At 39.6% G+C, this 17,222-nt stretch overlaps 1 protein-coding gene across 2 annotated transcripts in view; it reads left to right on the top strand.

Annotated features, from left to right (window-relative positions):
* Nucleotides 1-17,222, top strand: part of hipk3b (homeodomain interacting protein kinase 3b) — a 121,587-nt gene that overhangs the window by 11,415 nt on the left and 92,950 nt on the right. For both annotated transcript variants that reach the window (XM_077248222.1, XM_077248221.1), the window contains exon 2: nucleotides 11,641-12,904. In XM_077248222.1, coding sequence (XP_077104337.1) covers nucleotides 11,643-12,904 — 1,262 coding nt within the window. In that variant the 5' untranslated portion in view covers nucleotides 11,641-11,642. The remainder of the gene's footprint in view (nucleotides 1-11,640; nucleotides 12,905-17,222) is intronic.

Here is a 17,222-nt window from a genome sequence, read left to right as displayed (position 1 = left end):
CTGTCTTTGTCTGACCCTCAATTGAAGAACACGCTGTAGTGCAGCCATGATTTCCTCTGCAAGTCTAGTGAGGTGTAAACTCTATACTAATCCTAGCTTAATTGAAGGAACCATGTGAAGGTTATCAGGCTGTAATTATGTTCACATATCCCACTGCCTATCATCAATTTCAGTAATGACATTAGGCCCTACCCTGAAGAAAGTGAAGGTTTGGCATGCTTAGAAATTGTATAGATTACATATTCCTTTAATCTATCCTCGGTATAATGATGAAAAGTTGTGCTTCTTATAAAAATGTATACATAGAACATTACAGGTAAATGTTTTTTTTTTGTCCATACCTGTAGAAATGTATTGGCTATATGAAGTACATACTGTATGCATATTTGTGTTATATGTCACGCTAAATATATACACTTTATATATTAATAATATTTAAACTTAAATGCTTATGTCTGAAAATAACCATCAACCATTAGCCATTTACTTCAGAAACATTTGGAAGAACTCATAACAATTATTATAGTATTTCATATGGCCTTAGGCCTTGTGTGCATGGTTCAACAAACACATGGACATCCAAAACATTGCATCTAGCTTTATTAATAAAAAACATTGCACAGTTTTTTAATTTGGATTATTCAGTTCCCCACGACCTGCAAAAGACATTGTACAGTGAGATGAGTCATAACTACATATAGAAAATAGAGCCCGACCGATATGGATTTTTGGGGGCCGATACCGATATTAGGGAGTAAAAAAAGCCCGATACCGATATATCGGCCGATATTATTTATGTGTATATTATAATACAGTAGCAATATCATTTATGTGTATTATAGTACAGTATACCAGTCAAAAGTTTGGACACTTTCCTATTGGTGTGTACAAACTTTTGATGGGTACTTTACACAGTAGCTATTATCAGAATAAATATATTTTATAAACACGTTTTGCAATGATCACTCAAATGTGGTAATCAAACACTTGTGTGACACAGATATGTAATGGAGGCAGGGGGAATGATATAATGAGAATTATACAGCTGAGCTGTAACCAAACTAGTTTGCATTGCATGTTATATTATATTATATTATATTCTAAATACTGTTGCATAATCTTCACTAACGACGACTTTGTCTTTTAATTTAGTCATAACTTGTATCAATAAATATATAAAAAGTGTCACTGACAAAACCTTATCTTCTATTTTTACTCTTAATTCCTCTAATCTCTACCAGTGGAGGAAGAACTCAGATCTTTTTACTAAAGTAAAATGAATAATATCATAATGAAAACGTTTTTAATTACATATGTACAGTACTTTTATACTATTTTAAATAATTAGTAAGCAAAATGTACTAAACGTGAAACTAGGCTACTCTTAATGCAAAATGGCCCTATATAAAGTGTTATAATTATATACATTTTTGGAATATTGCTTGATGTTGTAACGTAGCGTTATCAGGCAGAATGAGCTTTAACACTGTGTCTACACCGGACGCGGCCGTTACTGCTCGCGTCGCAACAGCTGTTTACCCTAGACAAAGCAGAATCAGTTTACTGTCGGAGATCGCTCGCGCCACGCATTTTAATCAATGTTTCATCAACCAATTGCCTTAATAAATAAGAAGAAGGCCTAAATATAGCAGACAATATAATCAGGACTTCTCAGCTGCGCGCTTGCAATAGTCACAAGCTCACACAATACGTGACAGAGGCTTGTAGCAGAGAAATCAATTCTGTGAATTACACTGCGCAAATCACAAGTAGGCTACTACCCACCGGATGAAGAAGGGTTGGCTCTCAGTCTCCACAGGCTACATAAAATATTCATTTTATTTTATTTTATTTTATTTTTCGTGTTTGCATTTATGAGGAAAAAACAATGTTACAGACGCGACAGTTCAGCACTACGGACGTGAGCGCTCTGAAAGCGGCACTAATGCTTTGAAACTTTCACATAGACATCAAACAGAAAGCACAAAACCTTTCGTTTCAAAGTGAATTTCGTTTTGTATTAATTGTATCTTAATTTTAATCAACGTTTCATCAGCCATTTGCCTGGATTTAATTTATAAGAAGTAAATTTAGCAGACGATAGATAATCTCGACACGGAGGCGCCTGCGGGTGAACTGGAGCTCGTCTCATGAACCGAAACTCAGCGTATAGACCTGAGAATTGAAATATATCTATATTGAAATGTCTACTTTTAAACAGAACAATTCAAAACGAAAGACAGACAGACTCATGTAATCGTATGAAATGTGCATTTCTCTCTGGCGCGTGCTCACTGAAGATCGCGAGTCAGCATCGTCAACTTCATCTTTGGCTGACACTGACTGAAAACACTTGTTTATTAATAAACAATTAAAATGTCTCCTTGCTATATTTGTTGTATTCATAATCATTATTTTTGCCAGTTCTTGTGACAGCTTTTAGGTGCTTTATTGGCAGCGCCACCCTTACATGAATCACCGTACCCGCATTTTTTAAAATATTCATTTATCGGCCATTATAAATGCCGATACCGATAGTTAGGAAAATGCCTAAAATCGGCCGATAATATCGGCCCGCCGATATATCCGTCGGGCTCTAATAGAAAACATTTCACATTGCACAATAAATGACTGAAACAATAACTCACATTACCTGTGTCCTCTGGCAAGATAATTGGCACAGAAATTGAGGGCCTTGCAAAACTCATCTCCTCTAGTGCAAGCCTCCTCTCTTCTAAGGCCAGTTTGGCCTTCTTGAGCTCAATGAGCTGCCGTTGGAAGTTGTTGTCTCTCTTATTGGCTTCTTGAAGGCATTGCCTAATGTCTTTCAAGACATCTAGCTTCTCTACCTCCAGCTGCACTAGGTCACGACTACAGCTACAGACATTCTCGAACTGCTGAGGTGTTGTTGCTGCAGTCTGGACCACTGAAGATGGAGGCTGAGGTATGCGAGGGTTGTTTGGAGGACTAGGATATGGTAGGTGCTTAGAGATGGCAGATGAAACTGATGGTTCCCCTGAGCATGAAGGACCTGACTCAGGATCAGGTTGAGGTATCCCTACTCCTCCGTGGATGTCAATACCACCACTAATGCCATCTGAAGCACTTGTGCCAAGTATTGACAATACCTTTTCTTCCTCGGCTGTGAGAAGGGGGGACTCATTGGTCCCACCACCTGTTTTTTTAATTGCAGTCCTCTGCAGTGCCCTCTTCCTTTTTGCCAGGCTTGCAAAATCCTGCCACTTCTTGTGGACCTCCTTCCCTGACCTTTGAACACCCCTGGTTGCAGTTAGTTTGGTTGCAATGTCCTCCCAGATGTTTTGTTTTTCTTTATTAGTATGGTGTCCTTTTAATCTGGTAAAAATCAAATCTTTGTTTTCCTCTATCTCCTCTAAGAGGACATTAATTTCATCCTTTTGAAAGGTATCTTTTCTTGTTTTTTTTTTGTTCAGCCATTTTGTCAGTGTCTCCGCCTGTATGTAGGTGCTTTATATAGACTTGATTGCTAATCCAAAACAGATGATAATTATTAGGTTAAATGGTCACAAGGTTATATTTCAGCACTTCGCGAATGGACAGCGACTCTTAAGTAGCACGTAGAGCGCGTTCTCGCGCATTCATGTTAAGTTCATTTTTGGGAAACGCTCGTGGAATTGCTGCGAGCGTTCGTAACCTTGCACGTAGAAAGCGCTCTTAAGAGCTAAGATACATCGTTATCGGGAAACCCGGCCCTGATCAGTTCATAATTCTGTAATTAAAAGGATAGTTGCATAAAGATATCCAGCATACATTTGTGTGAAACTTAAGCTAACAACATGATGATTGTCAAATAACAAATAGCCAGAAATTAATGTATACAGATTCTGAAAAATCACTGGCAGGGTGAATGAACCAAAATCAAACGACACATTATCTGTGTATTTTCTGGAATCTCTGTTTGAAAGGCTGGGTGGTATATCGAGTGTGTACAATATATCTCGATATTTTTTCGAAACGATATGGAATGAGGCAATACAGTTCATATCGATACAATAGTTTGATACGAGCATATCTGAAAAATAGCCGAGGATGCAGTGTGAGCTCCTGCAGTGAAAGTACATGGTACAATTTGTCCTATACACGGCACAAGCTTATATTAAGGGCTTCGATATAACTGGGAAGATATAGTTAAGTTTAAAGCATCTTGCCCAGTCAGATGCTCCGACAGATATACTACTATTGCTGACTGACAGATAAATACTTGGACTGTTTAATGCGTTTGAGATGTCAGGCAACCTGTCACCTTCATTTAATATAGTGCTTTTAAAGGGATAGTTCACCCAATAATAAAAATACTGTCAATATTTACTCACCCTCATGTTGTTCCAACCCCGTAAGACCTTTGTTCATCTTCGGAACACAAATTAAGAAATTTTTGATTAAATCTCAGAGCTGGATCACTCCTCCATAGGCTTTTTAAGTTATTGACACTTGCCAGCCCCGAAAAAGTTATTAAAGTCATCGTTAAAATAGTCCAAGTGACTACGGTGGCTCAATCTTAAGTTTATCAAGCAACGAGAATACTTTTTGTGCACAAAAGCAAACAAAAAATAATTTCAACTATTAATTTCCTTCTCTGTGGGCATCTAGTCAGTTAACATAGTGTGATTGCGTAGAGCTACGTCACACGTAGGCTCACTATTGGCCGACGCTGGTCATGTGTGTGATGCGCGTGACGTGCGTTACGTTTAACAACAGAAGCTTACGCTATTACACTAGTGAACTAACTCGAGGCCCACAGAGAAGGAAATTAATAGTTGAAATAAAGTCGTTATTTTTTTTTTTTTTTGCGCAATAATTATGACTATAAAATACATATTGCTAAAATATTTGTTGTTGGAGACATTATAATGGGGTAATCAAATGCAGGCTAATATAATTAGTTTGTGCTTTTGTTTTTATTTTCATTTTTAGTTTAGCCTTTAGTCCATTTAAAAACTGAAGATTTTTTTTGTTTGTTTTTAGATTGTAATGTTACAATGTTAGAATGTAATGTGATTTTAACCACCGTTTTGCACATAATATATTGCATAGCCTACATTACATTCACTATATAATTTGTTACCATATCCTTCAATATGAACATTGTTTGTAGGATATCATTGGGCAGGATGTGAAAATAATATTATTATTAATTTTTTTTTATAAAACAGATTTTCTTTATCCAAATAGAAAAACACACACACACACACACACACACACACACACACACACACACACACACACACACACACACACACACACACACACACACACACACACACACATATACAGTATATATATATATAATTGGTATATCTATATAATTGGTATATCACCATTTAACCAACATAAGATATGATTTTTTTTTTTGCCATATCGTCCAGCCCTATGCGTTGGCCCACCACAACATCGACCGCCACAAATAGATTTCAGTGCTTCCCATTCATTAACTGGACTGTAGCATAGGACTACTGGACTATTACTGTAATGTAGACTGAGACGAGAGGTTTGAGTCCCCTTTAGTTCAGATACAAGTCAAAGCACATTTGCACACTGAACATGGGTTGGATCTCTTAATTTTGAACTCTCAAAGTGCACCAGATTGATTAATTTAACTTTAAAACGTACAAAATGGGTTGCACAGGATGTCAGCCAAATGAATGTGAAATTGGCAGTGTCTTTTCAGAATTGTGGTCATGTGTTGGTCTGCTGCTGAAAATACACTTTATCTTTTTCCCTTTCCTTAACATTTTTAAGTAAATAGAGTTTGAGTAATACCATAACTTTTGACTCAAAGACAGCAGTTAGCTTTGTGTAATGCGTTTTTGCATTGACATTAAGTCAATGTGGATAACTTATTATTGGTGTTTGTTTGCTAAGGAAAGCATCACTACTACTGCTTAGGCCTTTATAGACAGTACTTCCTAAATTTGACATTTATTGAGAATAGCAAGCACAGATGATGCTGTTCCTTTGGTGTCTCTTTTCCCCCCACTCTAAGTAATGCTTATTTAGAAAAAGCTGTTGCCTAGAGACCTTGATACGTGGAAACCGATATAAAACGGTCATTTGAACCTGTGAACATTTAGTTGTTTCCCTATACAGCGATAATGGAAAGAGGTTGGGTGGGTGTTGGAGGCAGGAACTCAACCTTCTGCTGCAATATGTCATTTTCTTGGCTTGTCTTTGGCTGCTCAAGGCAGCCTGCTGATTGCTGCTGTAGCATAGGGGCAAAGGTCAAGTATGATGTCAGCCTGATGATGCAAGCCACTGTACTCAGTAGGATCAATGACCCTGCATAAGTTGTTTACATTAAGTTCACGGTGATCTTTCACAACAAATTGAGATATACATCTACAGACATTAGTCATTTTATCAATAATTATTGAATAGTGACCAGCGATGTCAATTTTCAGGAATTTTGAAATATATAGGCTGATTATTTGAACAATCTTAGGGGCAGTTCACACAGAATGCATTTTTGCGCTACTTTTTCAGTTTTTCAATGTAAACACTCTCTAGACGGACGTATTTAACCATTGTGCTCGCATCTCAAATCTTTTGCAGCGTCTCGCAGATGACGGAAATGAGAGACTATGTCAATTAAACTATAAACTATATAAACTGTTCCTTGGGTTTAACAAATTACGCCCATGGATTAATAAACCGTACTAGGGGGGTGACGAGACACTTATCTCCTGAGACGAGACACGAGATTGGGTTCACGAGAAGGAGACGAGACAAGTTTTTTTTCAGAAATCCTCAATGACAAAATTCACGACTGAAAAAATTGTCTGCAGTTGCATTTTGAAATGTTTTAACATTTAAAGCCTGGTACACACGGGACGATTTTAAAATTGTCGGCCTATTTTCCAAACCTGAGAGACCCCACACACGGCAGAGATGCTCACAAGTCTCTGAGCTAGAGTCCAAGTCAAGTCTCAAGTCTTTGAGCTAGAGTCCAAGTCAAGTCTCAAGTCTTTGAGCTAGAGTCCAAGTCAAGTCTCAAGTCTTTGAGCTAAAGTCCAAGTCAAGTCTCAAGTCTTTGAGCTAAAGTCCAAGTCAAGTCTCAAGTCTCTTGTGGTTATAATAAGTGTTGCATCACGTACAGCGACCCATCCAGGCTGCTTAGAACACTGCATAGCTATTAAGGAATTCAAAGCATGTAATATGTTATTATGACTCCTTTATCTAATAGCATACAATATCAGCTTTGATTTAGGTATATAATCAGTGTAAACAGGCTATTTCAACATGACAAAAACACCAAGAATACTTTACTTTTAAGTTAATATCTGTATCTGTAAAAATTGAGGTTCTGAAGAAAAAGGACTCTCATGTCTGTTGCTGAATTATAATGAAAGGCCTTGGCTCCTATTGTGCTGGCTCTGTGGAGCCATAAGACCAAATATAGAAAATGTTATAGCCTACCTCACAGCACTAAAATTGACATAGTGCAAAACATCACAGTAGCTAAATGCAAAACACTATTGCAACCAAATGATGTGAAATACATGGTTCATATATTTGTGGCGGCCCGCCACACATTGATTTTCGATTTATTTTTTTATTTTTACTAAGCCTATTTAAAATCGTATTTGATTGCAGAGCGCCGTAGCGCATTCGCGCAGCACTACCTCTCGCACGTCTCTCTCTCTCTCTCTCGTACACCCACCTCTCGCGCTCTGGAACACCATGAGGTGCACGCGCGCAGATACCCCATATTTTGCATTGAGCGCTTCTTTTGTTTGGCCCGTCTTGTTTGAAGTTTTTAAACCCAAAGCTGACGATGAATGGCACAGCAACGGCCGGTGCAGTCGACATGTTTGTTTGTTGTCCTCTCATGTGTGGCCGCGCGCGCGCACGTAGTACGTGTTATGTAGGCAGGTTTTAGGTAACGGGTCAGAGGGAGGGGAATAACAGCGTGCTCATCAGACGTTTCCTAAAAAAAACATTGTTCACGAGTCCCGCAGCTCGAGTCCGAGTCGAGTCTGAAGTCTTTCGAGGACGAGTCTCAAGTCGAGTCTGAAGTCACTGTGTGTGCGACTTAAGTCGCACTCGAGTCCGAGTCTCAAACTCGAGTACCCATCTCTGACACACGGCGATAAAAAATCACGGGTCTAACCGTTTTGGTCGTACCGTGTGTGGTGTGCAGCCACACGGCAAAATCAACACATCACACACAAACCGATTTGACTCCCGTCCCGAGCATTCCCAGGTCAGACGGAAAATCTCACGAAATCCCTCGAGATCAAACGTGACTTCAGAGTAAACAATCATGGCGGACGGAGAGGATGCAGTGGCGATAGTTAGTAGTTTGTTTTTAACCGAATCCATCTCCGACGACCACCTGACTTTCTGGTGCGCCATGCCGCCGGCTGTTTTGATTTTGTTTCCCAGTGCTTCCTCTGCGCCTCGTCACCTCGCTTTCTGATTGGCTACACGCCACAGTCCACAGGCTGCGTGCTCGTTTGTCCCCGGGGGACACCACACACGAGGAGAAATCGGGCCAAAATAATCCAACATGTCGGATGTCCCCGATTTGAGATCGGAGCGGTCCCGATGTCCTTCTGAGCAGACGAGAGCACTCTTAACACCCCACACACGGCAGGAATATCTGATCAGATTATTTTACGATAATCGGAGCATCCTTAAGATTGTCGGAAGGGGTAAATCGGGGCTAAAATCGGCCTAATTATCCTGCCGTGTGAACCAGGCTTAACTCTTCTAATGCATGTCATTTTAGGTCTACTTAATGAATATGAATTATCAAATGCATTGAAAGAAAACAATATGCAAGCACTGTAAAAGTTTTTTACTGACTAGTTTTTCTCCTGTATGATTCCACATGAGTCTCTTCAGACCTTACTGTACATTTATGAGCTTTCAGAACTTCTGATTGAGGCTGTGTGTGACCTCCTAACTGAACTTCCTTACACAAATTGAATATAGAAATAAAAACAAAAATAAAAGTTTTCTTTTAGTCTTCTTAAGTGCAAACAATAATTGGAAGTGCAATCTTAATCAAAGTGCAGTATTTTAGCACACAGACTCTTTATAATTGTTGTGAAATTGCGGTTTTATTTTGCACCGGCAGTTTTAGGGTTAATGCTGTGAGTTTGGATTTCGGAAAAAAAAGGCCGGTAGAGAGAAACGAGGCTGGTGCGTTTGTCTTTACAGTTGTTCCTGCGTTCCTATCATAAGTTCAGAAACGGAGCCTAGCTTGTCTGTTGTCAAGACGTTACAGTACTCTCTCAATATTCAAAGTGTAAACCAAGACCATAGCCACAATTAAACAGTCCAGAGATGGGTATTGGGTGACAGACTATTGTATGTACCTGCCTAATTTGCACGCATCAGGGAGCTCGTGTTTTACTTTCACTTTTAAATTTGTGATCCTAGAAATCTAGACGCACCCTAGCGGCAGCAAAATTTTTTTAGCAGCCAGTTCAACCAACAGTTGAGATGAATGTGAGTGTAGTGGTGGAATATTTTATGCTTATTTCACCCTCGCGCTCCGTCATAGCGATATCGTGAGACAGCTTTTCACTGGACGGGAAATCTTGCCACATTTTAGTCTCGCAAGATCTCGTGGCACGAGATCTCGTCACACCCCTAAACCGTACCCATGAATTTCCAATCCATGCGCTCAGATTTGTAAACCGTACCTTCGGTTTTCAAACCGTACCCACAAATTCACAATCTGTGCCCACGTTTTTGTAATCCAATCCCACAGTTTGGCAGACTGTACTCACTAGGAGTGTGACAAGACACTTATCTCACGAGACGAGACACGAGATTGGGTTCACAAGAACGAGACGAGATTTTTTTCAGAAATCATCAATGACAAAGTTCATGACTGGAAAAATTTTCTGCAGGTGCATTTTGAAATGTTTTAACATTTAACTAATAATCTTCTAATGCATTTAATTTTAGGTCTACTTAATGAATATGAATTATCAAATGCCTTGAAAGAAAAGATTATGCAATATTTTACTTTAACTTTTAAATTCGTGATCGCGTAGCCTAGAAATATAAAATGTATTTTGCAGCCAGTGTAGTGTAGAAACGTTGGCTTTCGAGCTGGAAAAACCAAACTCTGGTCAGGCCAATCACATTGTGTATAGAGTTGGCGGGCTTAACAATGACGGTAGAGTTGTGAAGGTTCCGTGTGAATTCCCTGCTACTTGAAAACAAAGAAGATGACCGCTGCTGCTGGCGAACAGCGGCCTTTTGAATCGGCTTTGGCCGCGACTCTGGAGGACTTGGAGTTAAGCTTTTCTTTGAGAAAAGAACAAAGAACGGCACTTAAGTCATTCTTAAAAAAGGAAGATGTGTTAGGAGTTTTGCCGACCGGATACGGCAAAAGTTTAATATATCAACTAGCTCCGCTGGTGGGAAAACGCATGGGACTCACTCAGCCACAACCGTTCGTTGCTCTGTTTGGTTGTAGCGCTGTCCTATTGCGTGCAGAGGGAATTTGAAAGACAACCGTTTATCCCGCCCCTCGGATTGAGGCATGCCATGGTGAGTTCCCAGACCTAATATCTTGATGTGGGTCAGTGAACTTTGATTCTGTATGCACTGACGGCTTCTCGTGCTGGATGAGCAGAGCAGACTTTTACATTAGTTTATAATTGTTTTTATTATTTTATAAAAACAGCAAAATGACAGTTGAGGCGAATGTGAGTGTAGCGGTGGAATATTTTATGCTTATTTCACCCTCACACTATCGCGAGACAGCTTTTCACTCTACGGGAAATCTCTCCACATTTTAGTCTCGTCACAGGAGATCTCGAGATCTCGTCACACCCCTAGTACTCACTGATTTTATTTGACCTGTCACTCATTTTAGAAGTCGAATCTACCGACACAACAACAGAACAAGCTCCTAGTTCTTTTAACAAATCTTTTTGTATATTGTTTTATTGTGTATTATTATACGTTTAATACAACTGTCCTAACTGCATGCTTAAATTCTAGACTATAATTTGGGGACGCGGTTGAAATGGAAAACAATTTATTAAGGATTATGTGCCTCATAATCTTATCTATCTATTTATTTGTGATATTCAACGCTCACTTTTTATTGATAGGGGTTGGTGTACTTTATACAAAATACATTTTACCCGCTGGGAAATGTTGCCATCAGTGGGCAACCAGATGAGACACAAAGCCCACGACCGATCTAAATTATCCAGATAGAAATTTATTGCCCATTTTCAATGGGAAAGTGTACAAGCAACAATTGCTTGGCAAGATTGCCCAGCAACATTGCTCAAAAAGTTGCCCTGTGTATCATCACCTTAACATACAAAGTACATCAAGCATTTCCATGACAACCTTCAGTCGGCCAAGGAGCATAAGCCTCCATTCATTATTCAGCACTATATGATTTATTATTATTAATAATCATTATTAATAATAATTTAGGTGGAAGGTTTAGACTAGTCAGCTGCGAAATTTCCGTTTAAGCGTTCTGTGTGAACCCAGTCCTAAATGTAATTTTTTTTCTTTGAAAATGAAAGTGTTACTTTGAAAATGCTACAATTAGTGATTTTTTTTTCTTTTCTTTAGAAACTGTAGCATGATCTGTATCTGGTTTTCTTGTGTTCACAGGTATGGCCTCACAAGTCTTGGTCTACCCACCACATGTTTTTCAAACTCAGACAAGTGCCTTTTGTAGTGTGAAGAAACTCAAAGTCGAGCCCAGGAACTGTGTTTACCATGAGAGGGCCTACCCACAGACTTACTTGAATGGTAGAACCCTTGGCATTGTTTACCCGACAAAAATCAGCGTTTCGTTGAAGACACAAGATTCTGTGATTGGCAGACACCACGGGCAGGATTTTCCATTGCAGACGGCTACTGTACACGGCGTGCGGCATCAGCATACAACCACAGCGACCCAGCAGCAAAAAAGGGGTATCTCCTCTCAGGAAAAGAGGCTTGAGCACAAGGTCAAAGGAAGGGGTTGCAGCAGTGGAGCTACAGGGGCAGTTGGAAGGGGTAGGGGAGAGGGAAGCGGCAGTCAAGGAGGAGGTGGAGGACAGGGTGGAGGTGACCGTAAAGTTGGTAGAGGAGAGGACAAGGGGGACCGGAAAGACTGTGGAGGTTTTAACTTGCAAGACAGCTCCCACAGATGCGGGCTGAAACGTAAGGGCGGGGAGATAGAGAACTTAGGGAGCGCCATGCAGATTGTAGAGGACCTGTCAATGTTACCTGCAATGTTGCAATCAAACATTGGAAACCCACCGGTTGCAGTGCCAGCGGTGGCCGGTGGAGGGCCTTCAAAGCAAGGTGGAAATTCCAGAAATGGGGATGGAGACTACCAGTTGGTGCAGCATGAGTTGCTTTGCTCGTTGAAGAACACATATGAGGTATTAGACTTCCTCGGCCGTGGTACTTTCGGCCAGGTTGTGAAATGCTGGAAACGAGGCACCAGTGATATTGTGGCAGTAAAGATCCTGAAGAATCATCCATCATATGCACGACAGGGCCAGATTGAGGTGGGCATCCTTTCCCGCCTCAGCAGTGAGAATGCTGACGAGCATAATCTTGTGCGAGCTTTCGAATGTTTCCAGCACCGCAGCCACACCTGCCTTGTGTTTGAGATGCTGGAACAGAACCTGTATGACTTCCTCAAGCAAAACAAATTCAGCCCGCTACCTCTGAAGGTAATCCGTCCCATTCTTCAGCAGGTGGCCATGGCACTAAAAAAATTGAAGGCCATGGGACTGATTCACGCAGACCTAAAGCCTGAGAACATAATGCTGGTGGACCCTGTACGGCAGCCCTACCGAGTGAAAGTCATAGACTTTGGCTCAGCCAGTCACGTCTCCAAAGCAGTCTGCTCAACGTATCTCCAGTCACGGTACTACAGGTATGTACAAACAAAAGATTGAAATAGTCCTCAGCTGAAATTTATGATGGGTATCTCACAATGGCCAATTAATTACACGTATTGCATTAATATTTTGGTCACTATACTTAATGTTAAATTTCTTGAGTTTGGCAGAGTTCTATTTGGGCATTGATCTGTATTTTCTGTAAAAAATATTCTGAAGCACATCCTCCTTTCTCACCAATAGATAATTGAAAACATTCTAAAATCTCTCGCTGTCTGTGTATGTTATACAACTAAAGTCCTTGTGGAATTACCAGTCAGGAAACGCCACTGATGTAAAACAGTTTCCCTTGTGTTCTAAAGCTACACTGACCCTGTAGAACTATTTGACCCCACAATGCAACAGGCAGGGGCTAAACCATTCTTCTCACATCGCCATGGGAAAGGAAGTGATGTTTTGAAAGTACTTTGTACAATAGGGTAAAAACAACTGGTAATATATTATTTTTTTCATAGAGCCCTGTTGCATATATGTAATAAAATAATAACTTTTGAATGCAGGGAACCTTTGTTGTCAAACTCAGTTTGAATGTTGAAATTGTGGGTACATTTGTTTATTTTTATTGAAAGGTCACAATGCTCCATCTTGTTTCCTGAAAGCATCAAAGGAAATGCCTTGAATGTCACAGTGATGTACTGGCAAAATTAATAACAGACAAATAATTAACTTTGTCCAATTAAAACTAAAAATATTTTTTTGTGCAGTTGTAAAACTTGTGGCTGGTAACAAATCTGCTATAATATTATGGGTAAACCTCCTGTCACAAACTTCCATCAATTAAGATGTTTGTCCTCCATTAGATCTTTGTTTCTTCCTCATTTATTCAACTATCCTGCGCTTTATGCAAAGAACAAATGCTGGAACGTTCATATAGAGTTTTAAAGTATTGCTGCTACTAGGAGTACATTCTGCAAGTAGTGTGAATTTATCATCTCGAAATTTAAACATGATAGTTTTGATATTTTAATTTAGTTTTGTGAACTCTAAGAAGCATTCAGCACTAGTGTTATGGCAGGTAAAACTTTTCATGTGACTGAAGAGCCATTCTCAATTTAATCAGTACATTAAAGCTCTTGCTTCGAGAAAATGCACATTTGATTAGCTGTCGGTTCGGCCTGTGTCCTACCTGATGACTGGTGTAATCGCATAGGTGTGTGTAACTAATCCACTCAAGCCTCTGCTGTTGCCTGCTGGATTATATTTTAAGTCAGAATCTGTGAGGCAGTTTACTTCACCCCCACTTTTACAGCTGACTATGACCAAGTTGTCAATTTTACATTTCCTCCTCCTTTTTAGTAACTTCTCTTATAACTGTTAACATTGAGTTAACAGTAGCATGCCTAATTGAAATTGACTTAGGGTGTATTCACACCAGGAAAGTCCGATAGTTCACTTGCTTTGGTCCGGACCAAATAAATTTTTTTTTTCTTTTTTTTTTGGTACGGTTCGCTTTCACACTGCTCTTTTTGCAAGTGAACCAAAATTTGTAAACAAAACCACACGTGTATCGTGCCGACGCGGTGTCATTGGTTGTTGCGTTAAATCTTACCCAGATACAATAGTGCTATTTTCTGATTGGCTAACAACACCAGAGGAGACGCGCTTGATTCCTGCCGGTTCCACAGTGAGAGCGGCGCGGCCAGAGTTTTGGGCGCTGCGGCATATTAAATATATTACAAATAGTTTTTCAGCGTGAGAACTACAATGTGTGGCGGGAGAGCGTGACAAAAGACCGAAATGAGTGACTGTCACGCTCAATTCATTCATTCCATTCCAATGATGCACACACTGACGCGCAGAAAGACGCGCAACAGTATCGTGTGGTCAGACAGCGCGCCGGAATGGAATGTAGTAGGCTACAACAGATCACTTTCCCATAACGCAACTCCGACTACAGAAGCCTGTTAACTCAAAGGTGCAGTGCTTTCTTGCAATTGGGTCGGTTCATGTTCACACCGTAAACGAACCGTACCAGAGTTCGTTTGGAACCGTACCGAGACCACCTCTTCAGCTGGGTCTCGGTTCGGTTGTTTGGTCCGCACCCGAGTTCGATTGCTGTATTCACACCTGCCCAAAAGGTCCGCACCAAGGGGGTAAACGAACTAGAGTTCGATTCAATCGAACCAAACAAGGCAGGTGTGAATACACCCTTAGACTGCTATAGCATCTGCAGTAGGGATGCACCGATCCGATACTCAGCATCGGTATCGGCTCCGATACTGCCATTTTTGCCGGATCGGGTATCGGTCAGACGAGGCCGATCCAAATCCGATATTGTGCGTCTACTATTCTGTGTTATAGTTAACCCACAAAAGGCACAAATATTTGCCCCACAAAAGGCACAAAAACATTATAAAGCACCATAAAGTTTTCGTGCACTATCTTATAAGTGTTCTGAAGCCATTATGTAGTATAATGTGAGATATAAATTAATATTTAAGTCATTAAATTCAAGATCACGTAAACTTTTTCCCTCTGCTGCGGCTGTCAGTCATTCTCCATTCAGCATCAAACAGCGCGTCACGTTCGGGTACGACAGTCAACATGATGAAACTCTCTCCAAGATGATTCAATGTTAATATTATTATACTTCACCTGTAGATAAAGGTCTATGGTTTCGCATAAAACAACTTTATATTGCTGGACTTTATTGATGTAACTAAATCATGTTACTTTCTACCGTGTGTCTGTTATCACAACACTGGAGTCAGAGCACTATCATTGTTCTTCACGCGCACAATAACTGATATTTAAAACTGTTAAAAGAAAAGGCTCAATAAACTATTGCATAGAGATAGATACTGTATAATACACTACGCATCAATATGTATTTCCTTTGTGCTTTGAACTTTTCAATGCGGACTCGACGTGCTGCGCGCTGTGACTCCGTGTTGCTTCAAGCGCATCATTCTGCGCTCGGGATGCGCATAAGCGCTTCGTGCCGCACTGTACTGGAGCCTTTTGCGCAATGAAGGATTATTAATAGCCTTTCTTGTTCTGTTCTATCTATCATATGTTGCTGCCTCATTAAACAGCTGTGCTATACATTTAAAACATGTCTCAAATTACATAGCCTAGGCTACTATAAAAAATGATCTTTTTGATTTTTGTTATCTTGTTTTTCATGAATGTATTTTACAACAATATAAAGAGCAATGTGTAACGTTTTACAAGATTTAGTGTTACACTTATTGTCTCTTATTTGTTCCCCACTAAATGTTTTTTTTTCACTAAATGTTCAGATTTTATACAATTATTGTGCACTCATGATATTTCTAGACTAGATTTTACTGCTGAACTATCCACTAATCTAGTTTATAATAGCATTTTTGTCATATATTATGATCATATATTTTTTGGATTTGTTGTTTTTCTTTATAATGAAGTTGTCTGTATTAAGTAGATGGTGTTTAACACACAAAAGAGTGATTATCAGTTCAACACACAGTTATTGAAATTCTACTTGATTTTAAAAAAAAAACTGCGCTGGTATCGGATTGGTATCGGTATCGGCCGATACTCAGAATTTTGGGATCGGATCGGATCGGTTTTGAAAAAGCGGTATCGTTGCATCCCTAATCTGCAGGTGCTATAGTATAAAGCAAAAATTTATGATTGCATCACATTCTGCTATCTTGGTGTAGGTTGCCATCTTTGGAATCTTATTTTCATGCCATGTCTCTAAGTGTAAACATGCCCTTGCTTCTGGAAATCATGTCCATCTCAAATTTGAATAAAATGTTACAAAATGTGTGCAATGTAAAAGTGTAAACGTAGAACATTCAAGGCATACTTTGAGGTAGATCTATAATACAATATTTTTTATATTATTTATTAAAATAACTTGTTTTAAATAAGTGTGTTTTCCTACATCTTGAAACTTTTAGTTTTATAAATGGGGGTAATCTTTGAAAGATGAACAAATAATGTTTTGGTCATCACATTAAAAATAACATTTAAATGTTTTGAAGTGCTGGGAAAAGATGTGTGACGTACTTGAAAGCATTTTACTATTCATTTTACTATGTTTGTGAGTGAGAAAGTTTAACTGGCAAGGCTTTAAAATGCATGCGGATAATAACATTTCGTCATGGTGAAGAACTGAAATGTCACGTGAGCGTAACCCATACGCAGCGTTGCTAAACATGCTGTGAAAGTACGTCGCGTTGTACAGAATGTTGGGATGGCAGCGCCAGAGCTGCAACTGATAGAATGTGCACTGTAGCACGATAAGGCGCAGAGATTTCTGTGCCACAAATACTCCTTCCGGTTTGTCACAAGTTTCGAAACGTT

This window comes from Siphateles boraxobius, unplaced genomic scaffold (assembly GCF_051911475.1).
Source record: "Siphateles boraxobius isolate OS27281-9 unplaced genomic scaffold, OSU_SipBor_1 30, whole genome shotgun sequence".
NCBI lineage: Eukaryota > Metazoa > Chordata > Actinopteri > Cypriniformes > Leuciscidae > Siphateles > Siphateles boraxobius.
This window is presented reverse-complemented; position numbering and strand designations above follow the sequence as displayed.